The sequence below is a fragment of the Lepidothrix coronata genome, unplaced genomic scaffold (assembly GCF_001604755.1).
Source record: "Lepidothrix coronata isolate B3197 unplaced genomic scaffold, Lepidothrix_coronata-1.0 Scaffold61, whole genome shotgun sequence".
In the NCBI taxonomy this organism is placed as follows: Eukaryota; Metazoa; Chordata; class Aves; order Passeriformes; family Pipridae; genus Lepidothrix; species Lepidothrix coronata.
The window spans coordinates 4,445,367-4,463,896 of NW_016690241.1; the positions used below are offsets into that span (position 1 = coordinate 4,445,367).

Genomic DNA, 18,530 nt, shown 5'->3' on the forward strand with positions numbered 1-18,530 from the left:
ACAGTAATACCAACATTTGCTTTCCACAGTAGGAAAATATCATTATCTAAACCAAGTCAAATTTTCAGCAAATGTTTATCATAAAGAAGAGCAGAAGCAGTGTCTAACCCATAACTACAAAAAACATCCTTGTGTCATCATATACAGCAACATCTTTGCTTAGATGTTCATTTATGGCTCAGTCAGTGCACAGACTTAGGGGTTGTAGGATTCGTAACGGCTCTAAAATGTACTGAATATATGGATCAGTCAGTATTTGGAGATACGGTTTGTAAGATTCTTGGTATTGTTAAACACACTGAGCACCAAGTAATACCAAGGAGTCAGTGTCATTAATTTGATTTTATTCTCTGGAAAGTTATACAATTACATTATGTGCCATTCCTGTGTCAGTACAGATCCTTCCTGCTGAAAGAAGAGGAGCAGAGCTTGATTATCGCAAAATATTTGGAAATGACTGGTTAGAAGCTGGTGGGCATTGGGACCCAGAGAAAAACAAACCAAGCGAAGAATTTCTTGCTGCCCATCCCAGATACCCATCACTCTGTCTTAGTAAGTACAAGTACAGTAAAAGTAGCATTTCCTCAATTTTGGCACTGTGGCAGCACCGGTTTGGTCTGTCTTCAACTTCTCTTCCCCTTGATGCTTTTTCCATGTGCTGCTACAGCCTTAGGAAAGCCCATGCATTGGCAGGCCTGTGTGTGAGTGGCTTTTGCTCTTGTGGGGCAGCTGCCCAGCACTGCCCAGCACTTCAGGGTACTGTGCCTCAGGAGCTTGGGCTCACTGCCTCAGAGATCCCCACATCTGTGAACATCTGCCCCATCACTGTTGGTGAGCACACAGTAGCCCTCTTCCCCTGTGGCTTTTTCAAAGTGAGAATGTTAAGCAGCACCTCCATGTCCCGAATGCTCTGGCAGTTGATCAAGGCTCATGTCTGCAGCACTGTGTGCTGCAGGACCCCAACACTTTCTGTGCTGAGGGAACTGAAGCAGCAGGCTCATGCCTAATCCTACACCACAGTCCTCTTAGGTCTTCTCTTGTGTTTTAGTCTTGAAGGGTTCACGTCTACATGCGCTTTCCTTCACACAGAATATGGTGCACCTGAAGAAGGAGAACTGAAGGGACGACAGCCTTTGACTCTGAAAAATCAGCTTCTGAGTAAGAGGCCAGAAATGGTCAAAATTGTTCTTTCTGCATTTAGAATATTTTATAAGCTACTGTTTGCTGGGTGTATATGGAGGACAAAAGGTTCAAAAGCCTTTGAGATGTCACAGAGTTCCAGTTTGTATTTCTGCTTTCCTGAACTGTATCAGTGAGTTTGACTAGATCCCTGCTTTTGTGTACTCTCTATTTCCTCCTCAACCCAAGCCACATGATTTTATTAATTATGACAATAAAGAACAGAGGTCATTGATACTCCATTCTGATGTGCAAATGGCTTCTTTACAGAAAACATCTGAAGTTTTAACCTCAGCTGCACTGTTTTCTGGTATTATCTTTTTTATAACTTGTTAACTTTAGGACAGACAAGAAAAATATGGGTAGCTTTGGTATTTGGGGCTGTCAACATACTTAATCTAGGTTATATCCTGGACTTGCAAAGTCATGTAGCTGTGTTTCCCAGATGACAGAAGAACAGAACCTTTTTTCACTCCATGAGCAAAATAGTATTTTAAGGCATTTAGGTGGAAGACTAAATAGAACAAGGAATCTAATTGGCTATATGTAATATAAACCTTTTTTTAAGGATAAGTCTTTTAATCTCTGTAAAAGAATTGGGTTAATAATGTCCTTAAAATCTATTTGTATGGTGCTTTTGAGGGCCAAAAGCCCGTTTTAAACTGAATAAGCAGTTTCCACTCCACTGCAGGTTATTTAAAAAAAAACAAAATAGAAATTAAGCATTTTTAGGTAAATACTCCTTTTGACCAAAAAAACATTTTAAGCATTAGGGAATCACTTCTAAAATATTTTCCCTAATTTACCAAAGATAAATAAAAACTTGATTATTTTAATAAAATTACTTTAAATTTTTCAGAGAATGACTAAATGCTATCTTAGCTGCTCAGATGCAGCCTACATCCTAATTTTTTTAGACGATCAGGCTGAGCTAAGGAAAACAATTTGTAATAAAAACAGACTGGAAAGACCGTGCTCCTGCCAGAACAGCCTTATTGTTCTTTCACTAATGCCTCACCATTCTTCCTTAAGCTTTGACAATTAAGTGTCCTGAGAAACCTGAACAGAAGCCAGTAGAGAAAAAGCTACCAGGTAAGAAATCTTGGCTTGTGTTCAAGCAGTTGTTTTGTAGCTCCTTTTCAAATAACTGTATTAAAGAATGGCAGCTGCCTCGGGCTTTGTCAGCTGCTAAAGACCTTCCTCTGTCATATAAAGAAATGTCAAAGGTAGAAATGGTTTGAAAAAGTCACTGTTCTTCTGGCCTTCATACTTACTTTCAGTCCAGCGTGAAGATGCTTGTCTTATGACCTCTGCTCCTGGTTTCATCATTAATGTGTCTGAGGCAATTAAAGGCTAATTAACTGGTATGAAATCTGGTGGATGTGTTAACCAAGTAACCAGAACGTGAAGTCCTAAGAGACAATTATGTAATCTGCGAATCTAGATACTGAGGTCTAGGATGTAATACATTAAGTTAGAAATCTAGTTCTATCAAATTTGTATTTTGAAGTTTTAGTGCCTGTAATGAGCCTAGAATGAATAAGACTGTTATAAATCAAGCTGATATTTTGGAAAGATGTGTCAGAATGGAGTCTGAGAGAAAAGACTTAAACTTTATTCTAAAATAAAAATCACATTTATTATCACAAGTTGCATAAAATCAGATAGATACAGCTTTTACAAAAATGTTTGATAGAAAAATATTTGTCTAAGTACAACATGTGGTATTACAGGAATAACTCGCTATTGCTGTGCCTTTAGATAAAGCTTCAAAAGAAGTGAAAGTTCAACCAAAATATTGAGCATATCTATTGCAAACACAGGTATCGCCTCAGGAACAAACTACATCTACTCATTCAAGATCCATTACAAAAAGTATCCCTTACTGTTACTGACTTCATTATATGAACAACTCTGCTGACAATTTGTTTGGGACCAATAATATTACACCATTCCTAAGAATGGCACTAGTTCCACAGTGACATTCACTTACTTGTGCTGGGAAAGCCAATTCCTGGTAATGAAAACTTCAAGGAACAGTTGCCAGATGCAAGTAGTCAGAACCTGACTGGTATGTGTCCCAAAGGTCACTTAGTTTAGCATGGAGAAATACAAACTAAAAAATGGTAAGTTATGAAGCCATAACACTTTAATTTGGTATATGGGATCAAAGCACTTAAACTGCAGTAGCATATCCTGCTGTATCCATCACAGATTAAAGAATTTTCAATTTGATATTAGCAGTTATGATTTTAGGTACCGAAGATGTTATTGCAGTGTTAGAACTGAAGCAGCAATACAGCCTTTCACTGTTGCTATAAGCAAGTGAAACACTGGTACTTAGCTACAGCTCAGTGACAGCAGCATTTTTCTAATAACTTTTCTTTCTTTCCCCTTGACAGAGTCTATGACTATTCAGAAGGTCAAAGGACTGCTGTATCGCCTATTTAAAATTCCTGGTTCAGAACTGAAACTGTCCTACGAAAGTTCTAAAGTAAGTTAAAAATGGGTAATTCAACAACAAAATACTTCATGCTGCTAAAGGTCAATAGCATGTTCTAAAATACTACCTAAGGAAATTCATTTTACTTCAGGAGGGCAGTCTTCATGCTGTAATTTAGGACCTAATTTCATTCCTGTAATATGACAGATTCTCCCTGACTGCAGTTGCCTGATGTGTATTTGGTTTACATGAAGGGATTTCAGTTTAAGTCTGATAGGGGTTTTTTTTCTCCTTTCTTATTCTAGCTGGAAGGAAAAGAAGTTGAACTAGACAATGACTTAAAGCCTTTGCAGTTTTACTCAATAGAAAGTGGAGACTGTGTGTTAGTACGGTGGTAAGAAGGGACTCTTGCTAGACTGAAGGAAAAGCTGACACAGGAACTGCAGAAGAGTGACAGAGTGGCCGCAGGCAGTATGGACAGCCTGTGCCTGAACACACCTATGGGCGAATACGAGTTTCACACGTGGCACCAGAGGGCTGTACAACTGTACTTTCAGCTCCTCAACTCAGTCATCAGCCTCCCTGAAAGCATCTGCTCATTTCTCTTACTTGAGAGATACCAAATAGTACTTAAATGCTTTAATTAAATAAAACTCAAGGTAACCCTTCTGCCTTCCCACTGCAGCAGTGAGAATTTGTTTTACTGAACCGAGTACAGGGTTTAGTTGTGATCTCTTTGCTTACACGACAAGATTAGTGCTGCACTGAGAGGCTACTTGCTTTTTGTTTTCACCTACGTCCAGCAACCTTAAAGCAAATGAAACCCAGCAGTAATTTTAGAAGTACCTACACAGCCTTAGACTATTAAAAGTCAAAATCTGACAGACCTTTATTCTACCCTACAGTGTTAACATACCATAGTATAAATAAGTTCTCAGCACACTGCAAGGCAATGCTACTTATTTTACATTCTTTAGTGTGCTTGTCCTCAATCTTACTTTACTTTCCCTTGTGTAACCTCAGATTCATATCTAATAACACAGTGAGTTCTCAGAAATCCCTCCTAAGTTTGCAGTACTTGAAGATTTGGTATAAGCAAACTTTGATACTGTTTTTATCTAAAATGGCAATGGTATAAACAAAGTAAGCATAAATCCTAATCCCATTGCTGTCCCAGCCCCTGCACAGATGAGGGCAACCCTTTAGACAGCACAGAGCCTGCTGCAGCAAGACTTACCGGATGCCCTGGTGCTGAGCACAGCTCTCCACTGGATCCTGGTACTGCTCTATACTGAGTTAAATCAGTAATTCTTTAATTTACAAAAGACAGGCTAGTTGGCATTCTTAAGTGCATTTATTAATTACAAGTAGGTCTTTACCTTTATATAAAAAGGAAATTTTTTTATCTTAAGCATTTTGGTTTTTGTCAGATCAATCTATACTATAGAAAATGAATAGTATCAGTCCACTTCTAGTTATCAAAAGGGATGTGCAAATATTGTTATGCTTAAGTTGAAACCCAACATTAAAAGGTACCTTAATATTTCTTATTGTTCCTGGAATAAATCAAAATGTACACTTTTTCATGATCATTATACACTACCCTGTTTTCCAAGGCAAGTCCATCATCTTTCCTCACATCTACATGGATCTCCACACAGTTCCTTTAATCTCCACAGCTCTTTCAGTTCCTGGGGAGAGTACTGGGGGGAAGACAGCATGCCACTCTCACATGTCTTCTCACACAACCAAAGACCATCCTGTTAGAGAGAGAACCATTTCAATAGTTTTTCTTACAAACTATTTAGTCCCCAGGAATTTTCACTTTCAAGAATCGGGTGTTCTTTGTTTATAGCAACAAACTTTGCACACAAAGGTCCCCAAAAGATCTGCTCAACCTAATCAGAGAATCTGAGAGGTAGGGATGGCATCTGCAGGTGGTTTGTGGGGGTTTTGTGGTTTATCTTTGAAATACATCTTCAAATTTTGGTGTTTTTTTTTCCTCTGGATTTTAATTCAATGGTTGTTTCAATTTCTTTTTAAAAACAAAACATTTCCCCTATTTTATGCTACTTGGAACAGGCATGTTCTCTTTCTGTAAGATTAGACAATTCCTTCAGACTTACTTGATATCGCTTGGGTCCTACAGCTGCCATCCAGATGCCCATGCTTACATCTTCACCCTGAGATGACACATTAAAATAAAAAATACAGATATTAGCATCAGGAAAGCATAAAGCATGACTTGGTGACCTGGAATAAGTTGCATCATCTACCAGCAGTAATGAATGATAGCTACAAAAACCTACGTCTGACTATGTTAAGGTTATTAAATTAATCCTCCCAGCTTTCTTGTGTTAATACATTGTTCTTAGAAGAACAGAGTACAGAAACAAAGATTACAGCTCCCAAGGTTCTCAGTCCAAAACATCTAACATTTGTGCTTTGACCTAGAACAGACAGTAAGTGTAGAGACCACAAACATTCCAAAGCCGTCATTAGCCAGGAGAACCCAACACTAATACTGAGCAATGTTCTCTCCAACTCATTCAATCACTAAAAAAATCACTAAACTGTGTCAAGACCAGTTTAAGATAGTCAACCTGAACCAACTCTTTATTACCTGGTACGTCTTTAACCTTTCAGAGTTGCTTGCCAGCCACTGAACAATGTCTTTGGAGATGACATAGCCGGACCCACAAGCAAAGGCTGGATATGCAGGACTTGGATACTCCAGCTCTTGCCATTTCCCAGTTCGATCAACTGCCCAATTTAGTCTGAAACTGAAGACCATGTTAGGTATGAGATGATTATAGAGAGCCCTCTGTGGAACCTATGAACATTGCTAACAATTGTAACACTGACAACAAATAGTACTAAGAGGAAGAAGTAGAAGGTGATCCTAATTATAGTTCCTAGCCTCATTTCTCTAGGGCACACATCTAATTGAACACAAGTGCTTAAATCATAACTATTGTTTGGTGTCAATCTTGGGTAATAAGAGAAAGTTCTCAGAACAGAAACCAATATTGACACAGTCAGGTCTTCAGCATGCTGCACCTTGCTGCTGGGTTTTGATCCAGGAAAGCACATGCATCCTTACCTATGTTCTGTAACAGGCACATCTGTGTCCTGTTAATTAACCCCTTTCATTAATCAACATGACACAAAGTCAGTGCCTCCAGCAGGCATGGCGATACAGTGATGTTACACAACCCATTTTCCTGATAAAACTAGTGGCTGCTTAAAAACCAGGAAGCAATATGTACCTTCTCTAAGCCTTTTTCCAAATGAAACTCCACAAAGCGGATGTTCAAAGGCTGCCATCACTGAATTACAAAAAAACCTTCCTGGCAGTGGTGCCCTCTAAGGAAGACTTCATTCACTACTAGAGGCCTGCAGAAAGCCAGTAGTGCTCTGTCTGCAGTCTCTCCAGACAAACTCCCAGCCCCAGGCAGCATGGCAGAGCTCATTGCCACACCGTGTGGCACTGTGGACCCTGTCAAACAGCTGTGTGAGGCAGGGAGAAGCATCCTGCTTTTCCTTTTTGGGAACAGGCTGGTATTGCACTCCCCTGGCCTTACAAATACTTCATGCACTCATAGCTAAGTGGCATTAACTGTGTCAATGCAGCAGGTTCTCCCCATTTTACACACAGGTTCAGCATTGCTGAGTTCAGCCATGAGCACAGCAGCTGAAAGCTTTAGTGAGCTACTAAGAATTGTCACCTCAGACAACAGCCCTGAAAGGGAGAAATTACAGCTGAGTGGCAGATCTGTTATCAGACTCAGCACATTCTCAGCATAAGATGACATGTTAAAGCACCAAAGAGATAGAAGTCACATCTGATACCTCAATTCACTTTAGACTCAGTATTTTCCACTCTTTTGAATCACAGCAGGAAGTGTGCAACCCCCTCCAGACTGAGAAGCACTTGCTTTGATAATCATTTTATACTTCCATAGTTATTTCAGCATTGTTCTCTACACTTCACACTTGCCTTAGCTGAAGACTGACTATTTACACGTGAAGATGTCACCCTTACAGATCTTTGAGATAACCACAAGATAGCCAGCTATTTCACACACACTTGACCACACACCTTATTAAATCACTTTATGAGTAAGCAACAGTCAGTACCAGATTTGTCAAGCAAAGCAGCAAAGGCCTGTTTTTCCTCAGTAAGCAGATGGCAACAGGAAGGCCCATTGTGCCATTATGCTATGTTGACTGTTATAGTAGTGTAGAGTTTCTGCTATATTGGATGCTATACCAGAGCTGCAATGCATCCCATGAATGGAAAGGAACCTGTAGACTATTTTGATCCTCCTAGTTATTCACAAGTGTAATACAGGCTGGGAAAGTTTACTCAAAAATTCACTGATCAGATCTACTGTTTCAAACAGCAGCAAAAATGGGTAGCAATACCTGTCACTCACAGATGTCAAAATAAAGTGCAGACCATAAAGGAAATTTTGTTTCTCCTGTTCACCCCATCTCAAGCCCACCAGAAAAATCACAAAAAGTAATGTTTACAGTTCTTTAGTATGCACGTGCCTTTTAACCTCACTGTGTTGCTGGAATACTTTTATTTACTTAAGTACCATGACAAAGATGTCTATAACACATTTTGAAACTAGCACATTTTGATAATCAGCAAGTTTAACTCACTGTAAAGGCACACTGGAAAGTTACTGTAAATGACTAGTTTCTGTCTTCTGAGATTCAAAGTTCTCACATATACAGAAATCCTGCCTTTTATAACTGGCTTCCTTAGGCAGAAAAGGGGAACCCACATGAAAATAGACTTAAATCACTAAACTGTGCACTAAAGACATGCTATCTCCTAAATACAAGTTCGGAAAATAACTCACTTCCCCCACCAAATGTTTGGCCTGTCCAATTTTTTCTGCATTATCCTGTTAAAAACAGCCTCCAAATCAATGTAACAGTCGTCGTCCGTCTTCAGCAACAAGTCAAAACTTGTTGATTCAACTGTCCTGCAGCCAAAAAGAAAAGTGATGAGACGCTGAGCAACACACCACAATGTACAGATACGCAATACAAGGTTCTGCAAAAGTTTTTTGGGAAGCAGAGGGAGACGGAAAAGGGAAGGAACGTCTTTCCTACCCGTGACTTTTACATGTTTTCTCTATCAACCAAGGCTGACTGCTTGTCCTACAGAAAGGAGATGCAGATGCATCCAAGGATAATCTTACACCATGGACTTGTGCATGAGCTGAAGAAAACAAAGTTTTGTTCTCCAGGACAGATGGTGGATTTATTAATGAATCTGTCTTAAACAGTGTTGACTTCAGGAGGATATGAATCCCTGATGATGATGGCAGCACAGCTGTTAAAAGCCACTGGCTACACGTCAGTAGCCTACTTTCAGGATGAGACAGTCAGTTCAAGGTAATAAGAAGGTTTTAGGTTTTACCAAACATCTGTGGAAGCAACTCGGTACTTACTCCTTCTCAGTAAAAGCACCCTTCAAATATGAAAAATGTAATCTTTAACTGTCTGCAATAGTTGAATGTCTGACACTCATAGAATAACCAAAAAAAGCTTGAGATTTTATAGATCATGGCTGAGTTGGTTACAAACACTGCTTTTAAGGGTAATTTCTCATAACAAGAAAGGCATTTTTTAAAGCCTTTTATTACTAAATCTTGAAGTATTGCTAATCTGTAAGAAATGACCACGAAGATCTAAGTCTTGACATTTAAACTCACTTTTAGAACTGAAAGCATGGTTCAGCTTTTCAGTTACATTCATAACCATGAAATTTGTTAAATAAATGCATAATCTGGCAAGCAGCTAAACTGAATTCTGGCTAAATTACAACTGTCAGCTCTATTTCTTACTCCACAGCAACATCAATTAATTGAAACGGTTGCCTCAGAGTAACGGAAATAATTGAAAATTAGAGGTAATAACTTATTAGATTCATCACAGACAATGTGTTACACTATGAAAAATTCTTCCTATAAATCTTCTGCTCCCCCCCCCAAGTTTCCCATCCTTCCCTGCAACTCAGCACTGGTGCAGCCACATCTAGACTACAGTGGGCAGTCTTAGACTCTTCAGTACAAGAGGGACAAGGACATACTGGGTGGAGCAAGGGCCATCAAGATGATTAAGGGGCTGAAGCATCTCTCCAATGAGGAAAGGTGAGAGAGCTGAGACTGTTCAGCCTGAAGGAGAAAAGGCTTGGAGAGAGCTCATTAATGTATAAATACCTGAAGGGAGGGTGTAAAGAGGTGGAGCCAAGCTCTTTTCAGTGGTGTCCAGGACAAGAGGCAATGGCCACAAACTGAAACACTGAGTTAAGTACACAAACTGGCCAAAAGCCATCCTTTGAAAGACTAAAACTGCTAGTTTTCAGTTAGATACAAATTAAAAGAAATTACAAGGAGACATGACAATTTTCACACCTGGACTCTTAGAGCAGAAGCCTGTCCTGCCAGCTCATGCTTACTTGAAGCACCAATGGTCAGCATTCAAGACTATAGGTGTTGTTATTTTACTCACTACATGCACCCAAAACTGTGAGAGAGAAATACAACTTGATGAAGTAAATCACATAAGGCATATATTTCATGGAACCTATGCTAGATCATCTTGCACTACAGACAGCAACATTCTGAACAGAAAACACTTTATTTTCAACTTACCATCGGTAGAAGTTCAGCAGTTTGGTGGGAACATTTCTGTAAGTGTCAATAACATCTACAAAAACAATATCATCATAGGTACTGCTTTCTTCCTTCAATAAAGTATCTTCTTTTTCAAGGTTTTTTATGTGACTTGTAAACCTTTCCGGGCGAGTATGGAGGTTTTGTAAAAGAGCATCACCTTCTGAAAGAAACAACACCCATCATTAAATAAAGGTGCATATCTACATACTATTTCACGTGTTTCTCTTGGATCATACACAATCTATTGACAAAATTAATCTGAAAAAACATTCAAATTAACGGGGTTATGAAATTCCTGCAATTAATTTTAAAATTTTTATGAAATGGTAAAAGTTGCAGAACAACAAGGAAATGTATTTTTGTATAAGTCTTGCACAGAAAGTTTCAAATAAAAGGAATTATCCTCCTTTCCAGTAATAAAATAATTCAACTTTTTAAGGTTCGTTAATATAAAGAGCAGTCAGGGACTTCACTATTACTTTTACCATAAAAAGGCTACTGTTATACACTTACTTGTATTATACAGTATTATAACGTTAATTATATACTTAATTACTCCTAAGTATATGTATCTAGCATAAAAATAAAACAAAACAACAAACAAACAAACCAAAAATCCTATGCTAAATATAATCAAATAGACATTGCTTTGATGTAGCACAGATGGTCCCTGCTGAACCAAATCTCATAATTCACTGCAGGTTAAAGCTAGAAAAATATTGCAGGTAAGGAGATAGTTTGTGGTACTGAAGAACTGTTTGACAAACAAGAGGGAAGACCTTTAGCACACACCTCAATTTAGGCTCCTACACAGATGACAGGACAACAGGACTGCCCAATTATACCTGTGAGGCCTAGCTATAAAAACACAAGAATAGCACTCTGAAAGTCACTGCTTATGTTGGGTATGATGGATCAGTAAGAACACTTAGACATTAGTAAAGGCTCCTATAGAGTTTCTGGACATTCTCCTGAAATAGGTGTAAAACAAGGGATGGAAAAGCTGGCTTTGTTAGGTATTTGTCAGTATTAAACATCATGATACAGTATATCTAACAGCAGCAGCACTGAAAAAAATGTGAAAAATATCAGGGAAGGATTTCATTGCACAACATTTTTTAACTTAATTTTGGATAACAAAAAAAACAAGAAGAGAAGTCTAGATAAAAAGACAAAGGGATGCAAGTCAAATGGAGTGGCTGACAAAGGGCAAGCAAAGAAACCACATCAGGACATTGACCTTAAGCATTAAAAAAACAGAAAGAAATTAACTGTATTTACTAAAAGAAAACCTAGGGTGACTAAGTTCACAGAGACAGCACAAACTATACCTCAGAAATGTAATTTAAATTACCTGTTTTATCATAGCATCAAATGCGATGCTACATTTTGCAGACTTACCTTGAATAGTGTAGATAAAACCACCTGCTATTCCCTCCACACCTTCTGTGAGTTCATGTGGCAGTGACCCTTCCCCTGCCTGCTAGGAACAGATTAATGGAAAGAAATAGATTAGTTCATCTTGCATTACTGACGTGTTTTTCCCTATGTTTTTAAGGTGTGAAGTTTTCTGGCAGCTGAGAACAAAACGAATTTAAAGGTCTTCTGGTTTAGGTCCCTGCACAATCATAAAATCGTAGAATATCCTCAGTTGGAAAGGACCCACAAGGATCACCAAAGTCCAGTTCCTGGCCCTGCACAGGACCACCCCAAGAATCACACCATGTGCCATGAAAGACTAAGATTTTTAACTGTACAGTTTTGTGGCATTTTTTTGTTTTACCTAAAACTAGTGGAACCTGAAACTTCCAGAAAACTAGTTTTGAAGTTGATAGCAAAATATAAAGTTCTTCTGGCTAAATTACAGCGGCACAGCACGTTTAAGCAAGCAATACTGACAGGAAAAGAAACACGCTGTCAAAAAAAAACCCCAACTAGACTTAATTCCATCAATTGGGATTTTAGCACAGGATTTTTGACCCACATTTTGTCATCTCTGATATTGATACTGCTTCACACCTGAGAAAGACAATACGGTGAGATTTAATCCCTCCAAAATAAAAGAAAATGCCAAATTACAAGCGTAATTTTTTGCTAGAAGGCAAACTTCCCCTCTAAGACAACAGAAAAACTACTGAAGTAATGATTTACACAAAAAACATAGAAAAGTAAAATGCTAAATACTCAAGACTTATAGGAAAAACAAAAACATGGTGGAAGGGAATGTGAAGGGACTCACTGTAATGACTCTGAAAACACCTCCTCCATCGTTCACCATCACTTTATGAAGGTTTCTTGAAATGAGGCCTTGAAGATCCTGGCTCTCCCACACAATGGTACCTTCAAAACTCTGGTAAAAGAGCAAAACACTGTTTTGCAGGTATTCAAAGATTTCAAAGGATGAAAATCAAACAGTTTGGGTCTTCTTTTATTTTAAAATAGTCAACTTCACAAAATATTTAGCTTGAATCATGACATCGATGTTTTACTTACACTTCAATAGAAAAAAATTACTCATAAAAGAAATACACCCATGAAACTCAGTAACACATAATCATGCTTTTAAGACTAAACACGAATCTCTGTATTAGGAACATTACACTTTTAACAGAAGCCTAATGTAAAAAGCTTTGGCTTTCTAAAATCATCAAGATTGCATTTAAAAGTGATCTAATGAATTTTTAAAAATCAAATATAAAATCCTGCATTACAAAGAGAATACGTTAAAACAGATTTGGAAGTAAGTGCAGCTTTTTAGTTATCTGCTAAACAGAGATCAGAGACTCGATCCTGACACCAGCAAAACTCAAAGGAAAATACAGCCACCTTTATCCTGGTAAAGGTGTCACAAGCTACTGTAGGAGAGTCACAGAACTCTGGCCTCACATTTTGGCTGATAAAGAAGAAAAAGCCAAGTGACTATCTTTAAAATTTTCTGGTTTTACCTGTCAAATTAAGCTATGTCACTCCACAGTTCATATATATATTTGTGTGTGTGTGTGTAAATTCTTGCATTTAAAAGTACTTCATCTCATCTTTAAACTGAAGACCCCTAAGAACATGCAAAGGAACAGGTGGCATGTTGTACAGTAAGAGTACTGGTAGCATTATACTTTTTTATATTTTTTTTAAGCAATTTTACCCTTATGACAGAGGAGTAAAGAGTAGTTGTAGGATTATTACACTCCTGACTGCTAGATGAGCACATTCTGTTTCATCTCTCCCAGTTTCACAGGAAACACACTGATAGTTATTATGGGCCTTGAAAGAAAGAAAAAACTTGTTTGTAGATGCATCTCTGTTGCTGTAGGAAGTCTGTTTACCTGTACTAACCTCTGATCTCTTCCCCATTTTAGCTTCCTTGTACATTAGAAACCTTCTCCAGAAATTCTCCAGTTATTGACACACTGTGAAAGTCTATATTAGAGTTCAGCTTAATTCTTTGCTTTCCTCTAGAAGTAGGTCTGAACATCTGCAGCAGTCTCAGTATTTAATGACAGCTGTGTATTTCAGAAGTCTCTCATCTATTTTTTATAATGCCAGTTTTATAATCTAATAATGGAGCTAGCCAGTGTTTATCAGGCCTGACTTTCATGCTCAATACCTTCTCCTTGTTTGTTTAATTATCTCTCAGTTATCAAAACAAATGGACCATTATTAAAGACTTTTTTTAGCAGCAGGACCTCTGAACACCCTGCACAGTAAAACCTACATGCTCAATTTCTCTGTTTGCAATGACTGTCATTTCCCATTCCAATGTTTTTTGCTGTAGGGACTGGGCTCTAATCACTCTTCAGTGGCTTGTTTACAGACACAACCTTTGGGAAGTTGTTAGTGAACAGGAAAGTCCTTTCACGCCTCAGCAACCAGAAACATTAACATTCTCAGCACTGACTCTTACTGATACTGACTTCGAACATGTACCAAGAGTCTTACTCAGTTATTACCAGTGAACCTCAGTGCAAGGTGTCCTAAAGCTGCAAACTATCATTATTCTCCAAGTTGAGAGACTTGTAAGCAAATTTTCTAATGACTTTAGCCTTCAGCTATTCTTATTCCAAGCCACTTAATGAAAGCTGAGGCCTGAAAATGCTTAAAGCAAAACCAGTAGTGGCACACCTGAGACTACATCATCTGTTTTTCCCCATTTAAATTCCAGCCTTGTTGCTGCCAGAGCACAGTGGCATTTGCAGTGAATACCGAACAGCTGTACTCACATAATGCAGCCCTGCCAAACTCCTTTCCTAATGTTAAACAGTGCTGTGGTTTTTGTTCCTCTAACTACTCCCCATTAGTAACACAGAGTATGCCTAGTACAGAGTCCCATTTTCATGCAAGCGGCCGGTGGCTTTTTGACAAAATAAACGCATTGCTAAGACTTGGCTCCAAGAGCCCCTGTGTGAGTTTTAGTTATCTGCTAGTGGTTCTGCTCTTCTGTGCTTTCAGTCGTTCCAAAGCTGAATGATCGATTCTGTCTTTCACAATCTGGCCTGCCAGATGCTTATTCGAATGCTGCATTTCCCTTCCTTTCCCCAAGACGAGCAGAAAGAGCAGCACTTCAGCTGGAAGATGAATGAAGCTCTTCAGCAGTCTGTACAATCCATTACTTCTTCAAGGTGGAAAGGCAGAGAATAGATACTGCCTCAGAAACCATTTTATGACAATTAAACAGCTTATTAAATTTACTGCTCACAAACAAGAAGACAGGAACACGTGGGCATCCCCATCTCTTCTGAATCACTGTGTATGGTTCAGCATCCTGAGTATCACAGGAGACTACATGCTGTGCATAAACCACATTAATCTACATTACAAACATCATGTTATCCTGTAAGCATTCAGCACGTGACACATATCAGATTAAGGAAGCCCACACAAAGAAATATATGAATACTAATATCCTCTCTCCAAAGGAAATACTTGCCATCTGTCTCTCAGGAAAAATGCAATCATTTATAGCAAAATTACAACTGTCTGGAATTTCAGTATCTCAGAAGTAAGTCTTACAGGGAAAAGGCTCACATGATATACTACCAAATTACTGGGTAACTAATACACTTTTTTAAAAAATAAAATAAACCCTTAATCATTTCAGTATGAAATTAGATTGGCAAAACATATGCACAAAGTCCTGCAAGTCATCTGCTCACCCGAAAGGTCTCCTGCCAGCATAAAAACTTGCACAGTATTTAGTTAACACTGCCTAAGATGATAAACCAATCAATCAGCTGCAGAATCCCCTTAAAATGAACAGGTTTCCAAATGCATTCATTCTTATGGAGCCAGGGGAATAAATGAGGGAATAAACTGGCCCAAATTGTCCATTTTATCAGTCGGTCTGTCCAGATGACTTAAAAGAACTGAAGGTAGTTCTGATACTCCACATACCTCTGGCAAAATAAACTGCTCTACTGGCTTGTACCACAATCGGTTCACTTGCACTCCACAGCTCGGTGGACTAAAGCGAGCACTGAAGATTGCTTCCTATGAAAAACAGAAAAAAAAAAGCAAAATAAAAAACCCCCAAACACCCATTAAAAGTGTTATTATATTACACAGGCCATCAAATGGCTCTTAGATAATAACAAATTACATAAAGATGCTCCATTGCCAAATTCCAAATCTTCAGAAAACAGTCTCCAAGCTCTCTTATGTTACTAATTTTTCTCCTTCACTGGAAGTAAAAAGCTAATGTAGATAAAATTATTAGACTTTGAACATGTAGAATTCTACCATTTAACAAACATAAACCAGATTACAGTGTAATTTTATTTTTATTACAGCTATTATAAACCAAATTCTTTAAAAGTTCATCATAAAAGTCATACTTAAAATTCTTTCTACTGTAGCACAGCCAGAAGTCTTGCAATTCACCTATTAACTTCTTGGTAGAGATAAATGCAATATATCAAACGCAACAATCATACTTAATGATTTTTTTTTCCTCCAAGTTAGCACTAAGTTATGCTATCAAACCCATAACAGCTTGGGAGTAGGGGAAATTATCAACCAAGTTTGATTATTATCTGTAAATAGTATCAGTTTCTAGAAATCTTAAAATGTTTTGCCAGAAGACAGACAAGAAAAAATTCCAGCTGTCCTGCATCTCTCTGCTTGAAGGTACCAAATGTATGTTTCTGCATGTGTTTTAAATATATTAGTTTATTTTTTATTGCTTAATATATATCAATACTTTAGAATCTCAAATACAATCAAAAAACTATGCACTGGAATTAGATGTAAGTGCTCTTTCATAAGAGCATTTAGATTAACTCATAGCACTTCACGAATTCCATCTTTTCCTCATCCAGGATGTGTCTCTGCATGTGTGTATATATATATACATATATATGAATGAAATAAGAATTTACAATGCAACAGAACAAAAATGTAATTTATACACTTGTCAGTTAAGTACTTCTCTTCTAAATCACCAACCCAGCATGTCACTTTCTGTAAGAATTAAATCCACAATAAAGAGACAACATGCTTTAGTCCACTTTCAAAAGATAACTACAATACTCTACCTCATGTTCTGCCTGGTACAGTTTTACAGTGATGTTCCTCTGGAATCCCACCCCATCAGCCTCATAAAATACCCCAAGACTGGTAATGACAATGGGGTAAAGTACACGAAAATTCACGCTGACAATTCTGTCTTCAGATAGCACAGAAGGTACATCCTCAGGGAGACTGAATGCTTCGATTTCCTGATTCAAAACTGTATGAAAAGGAAAGGACAGAGGTAAGGTGAGAAGATTTCTCAGTTTCTGAACTGGATACACACATAGCACACCGGATATATGCAAAGCATTCTGATTAATTAGCACAGTTCACAAGTGCCCAGTGTTAATCAAACACTGGAGTAAAAGAAAATACAACAGGCTGCAGACTGCAGCGAGGAGAAATTCAGTGATACAGCAATCTGCAGGCTAATAACAATTGCAACTCAATGCCTACATATCCACAAGGAAAAGATTAGAAACACAATAAATCCACAGAGTGAAGGCAAAAAATGCTATTTGACTGCATGAATACCTGTATATTAGCATATTAAAATAATTATTCATGCCATCAAAATAGCATACACCTCCACTTCATTCAGCTACTTGCTTTTTGGCATTACTGCCTCCCTAAGCCCTGAGGTACTATTTACACTTGGGAGTAGTGAATGTTACCATTCAAAGAGAAAGCAACAGAAGTTGCATTTTGTGTTCAATCATGGCTTAAATGCCAAGCAGTCCTTACTTAACTTGTAATTAAAGAGCAAAAATAAAATAGAAAATAAAAGGTGACAGGATAAATTTACAATTTTAGTCAGGAATTCTGGTATGGCAGCATTTAACCTTTTTCCCCATAGTACATTTCTTAGTTTTTCTCTCTCTAAAGTGGAATCTGAAAAACCTATCATCCAGACTTGCTTGGAATTCACGTTGTCACCAGAGAAGTCCATCTGACACTCAAGACTCAGTCACCTTGGCTACTTTCTTCACATTTGACACCATACTGCATCATTCTGGCTCTCTCCAACTTCATTTGACATATGGATCAAGTAAAAATGTATGTTATATGGGAGAGACTGTCCCTAACACAAGGAAAACGCAAATCCATTAGAAGCCAATGACACCCCCCCATCACACACCCCAATATCTCTCCCTTTTCTGCCTGCACATGGTACTTACAGGAAGGTTATGCAACTATTAAGACAGCAAGTCCTAGGCAGCATTTGTTTTCAAGACTGGCTGTCCCAGTTTAACTCCCCAAACTATTCTCAGAATTCAGATCATAGAGTTTTTAAGTTAACTTCTTTACCTGGGTTACTGATGTTCAGAAGTTTGCAGGAGTAGGGGTCTTCTCTGTCCTTCACTGGCACAGCACAACCATGCGCACCTATTATAAACTTCACAAGGACACTAAAATAATTTGGTTTTATTAACACCAGTTCTCTTCCCTCCTCCCTCCATCTTCAATCACCTTATTTTATCACAACAGCCTGTCTTTCACAGGTTTAAGGCTTTGCTTAAAAATCAGCAATGACAGTCTGTATGTAGAGCAATCACGTGAATCCTCTCATAGGAGCTCAATTCCAAACCCACATTAACGTTTACATCTCATTATGAGGATGCAGGAAGATTGGCAGCTAGGAATGAGATTCAAGGCAGTCAGCACACTGAACAGAAAAAGTACCTAGGGTAACACTGAAGAAT

The 18,530-nt window shown here is 38.2% G+C and overlaps 2 protein-coding genes across 3 annotated transcripts in view; one reads left to right on the forward strand and one right to left on the reverse strand.

Moving 5' to 3' along the window:
• Nucleotides 1–5,665, forward strand: part of TBCE (tubulin folding cofactor E) — a 28,757-nt gene extending 23,092 nt beyond the window's left edge. The window contains exons 10-14 of the mRNA XM_017817442.1: nucleotides 348–552; nucleotides 1,090–1,158; nucleotides 2,212–2,271; nucleotides 3,582–3,673; nucleotides 3,928–5,665. Coding sequence (XP_017672931.1) covers nucleotides 348–552; nucleotides 1,090–1,158; nucleotides 2,212–2,271; nucleotides 3,582–3,673; nucleotides 3,928–4,020 — 519 coding nt within the window. The 3' untranslated portion in view covers nucleotides 4,021–5,665. The remainder of the gene's footprint in view (nucleotides 1–347; nucleotides 553–1,089; nucleotides 1,159–2,211; nucleotides 2,272–3,581; nucleotides 3,674–3,927) is intronic.
• Nucleotides 2,779–18,530, reverse strand: part of B3GALNT2 (beta-1,3-N-acetylgalactosaminyltransferase 2) — a 32,263-nt gene continuing 16,511 nt past the window's right edge. Inside the window, exons 3-12 of one of the 2 annotated variants that reach the window (XM_017817467.1) lie at nucleotides 18,136–18,236; nucleotides 16,851–17,044; nucleotides 15,712–15,807; nucleotides 12,563–12,673; nucleotides 11,725–11,803; nucleotides 10,300–10,483; nucleotides 8,497–8,622; nucleotides 6,246–6,405; nucleotides 5,749–5,805; nucleotides 2,779–5,382 (exon numbers count right to left, since the gene is read on the reverse strand). In XM_017817467.1, the coding sequence (XP_017672956.1) occupies nucleotides 5,248–5,382; nucleotides 5,749–5,805; nucleotides 6,246–6,405; nucleotides 8,497–8,622; nucleotides 10,300–10,483; nucleotides 11,725–11,803; nucleotides 12,563–12,673; nucleotides 15,712–15,807; nucleotides 16,851–17,044; nucleotides 18,136–18,236 (1,243 nt within the window). In that variant the 3' untranslated portion in view covers nucleotides 2,779–5,247. Of the gene's footprint in view, nucleotides 5,383–5,748; nucleotides 5,806–6,245; nucleotides 6,406–8,496; nucleotides 8,623–10,299; nucleotides 10,484–11,724; nucleotides 11,807–12,562; nucleotides 12,674–15,711; nucleotides 15,808–16,850; nucleotides 17,045–18,135; nucleotides 18,237–18,530 lie in introns of both variants that reach the window. The other variant, XM_017817466.1, reaches the window with a different exon arrangement.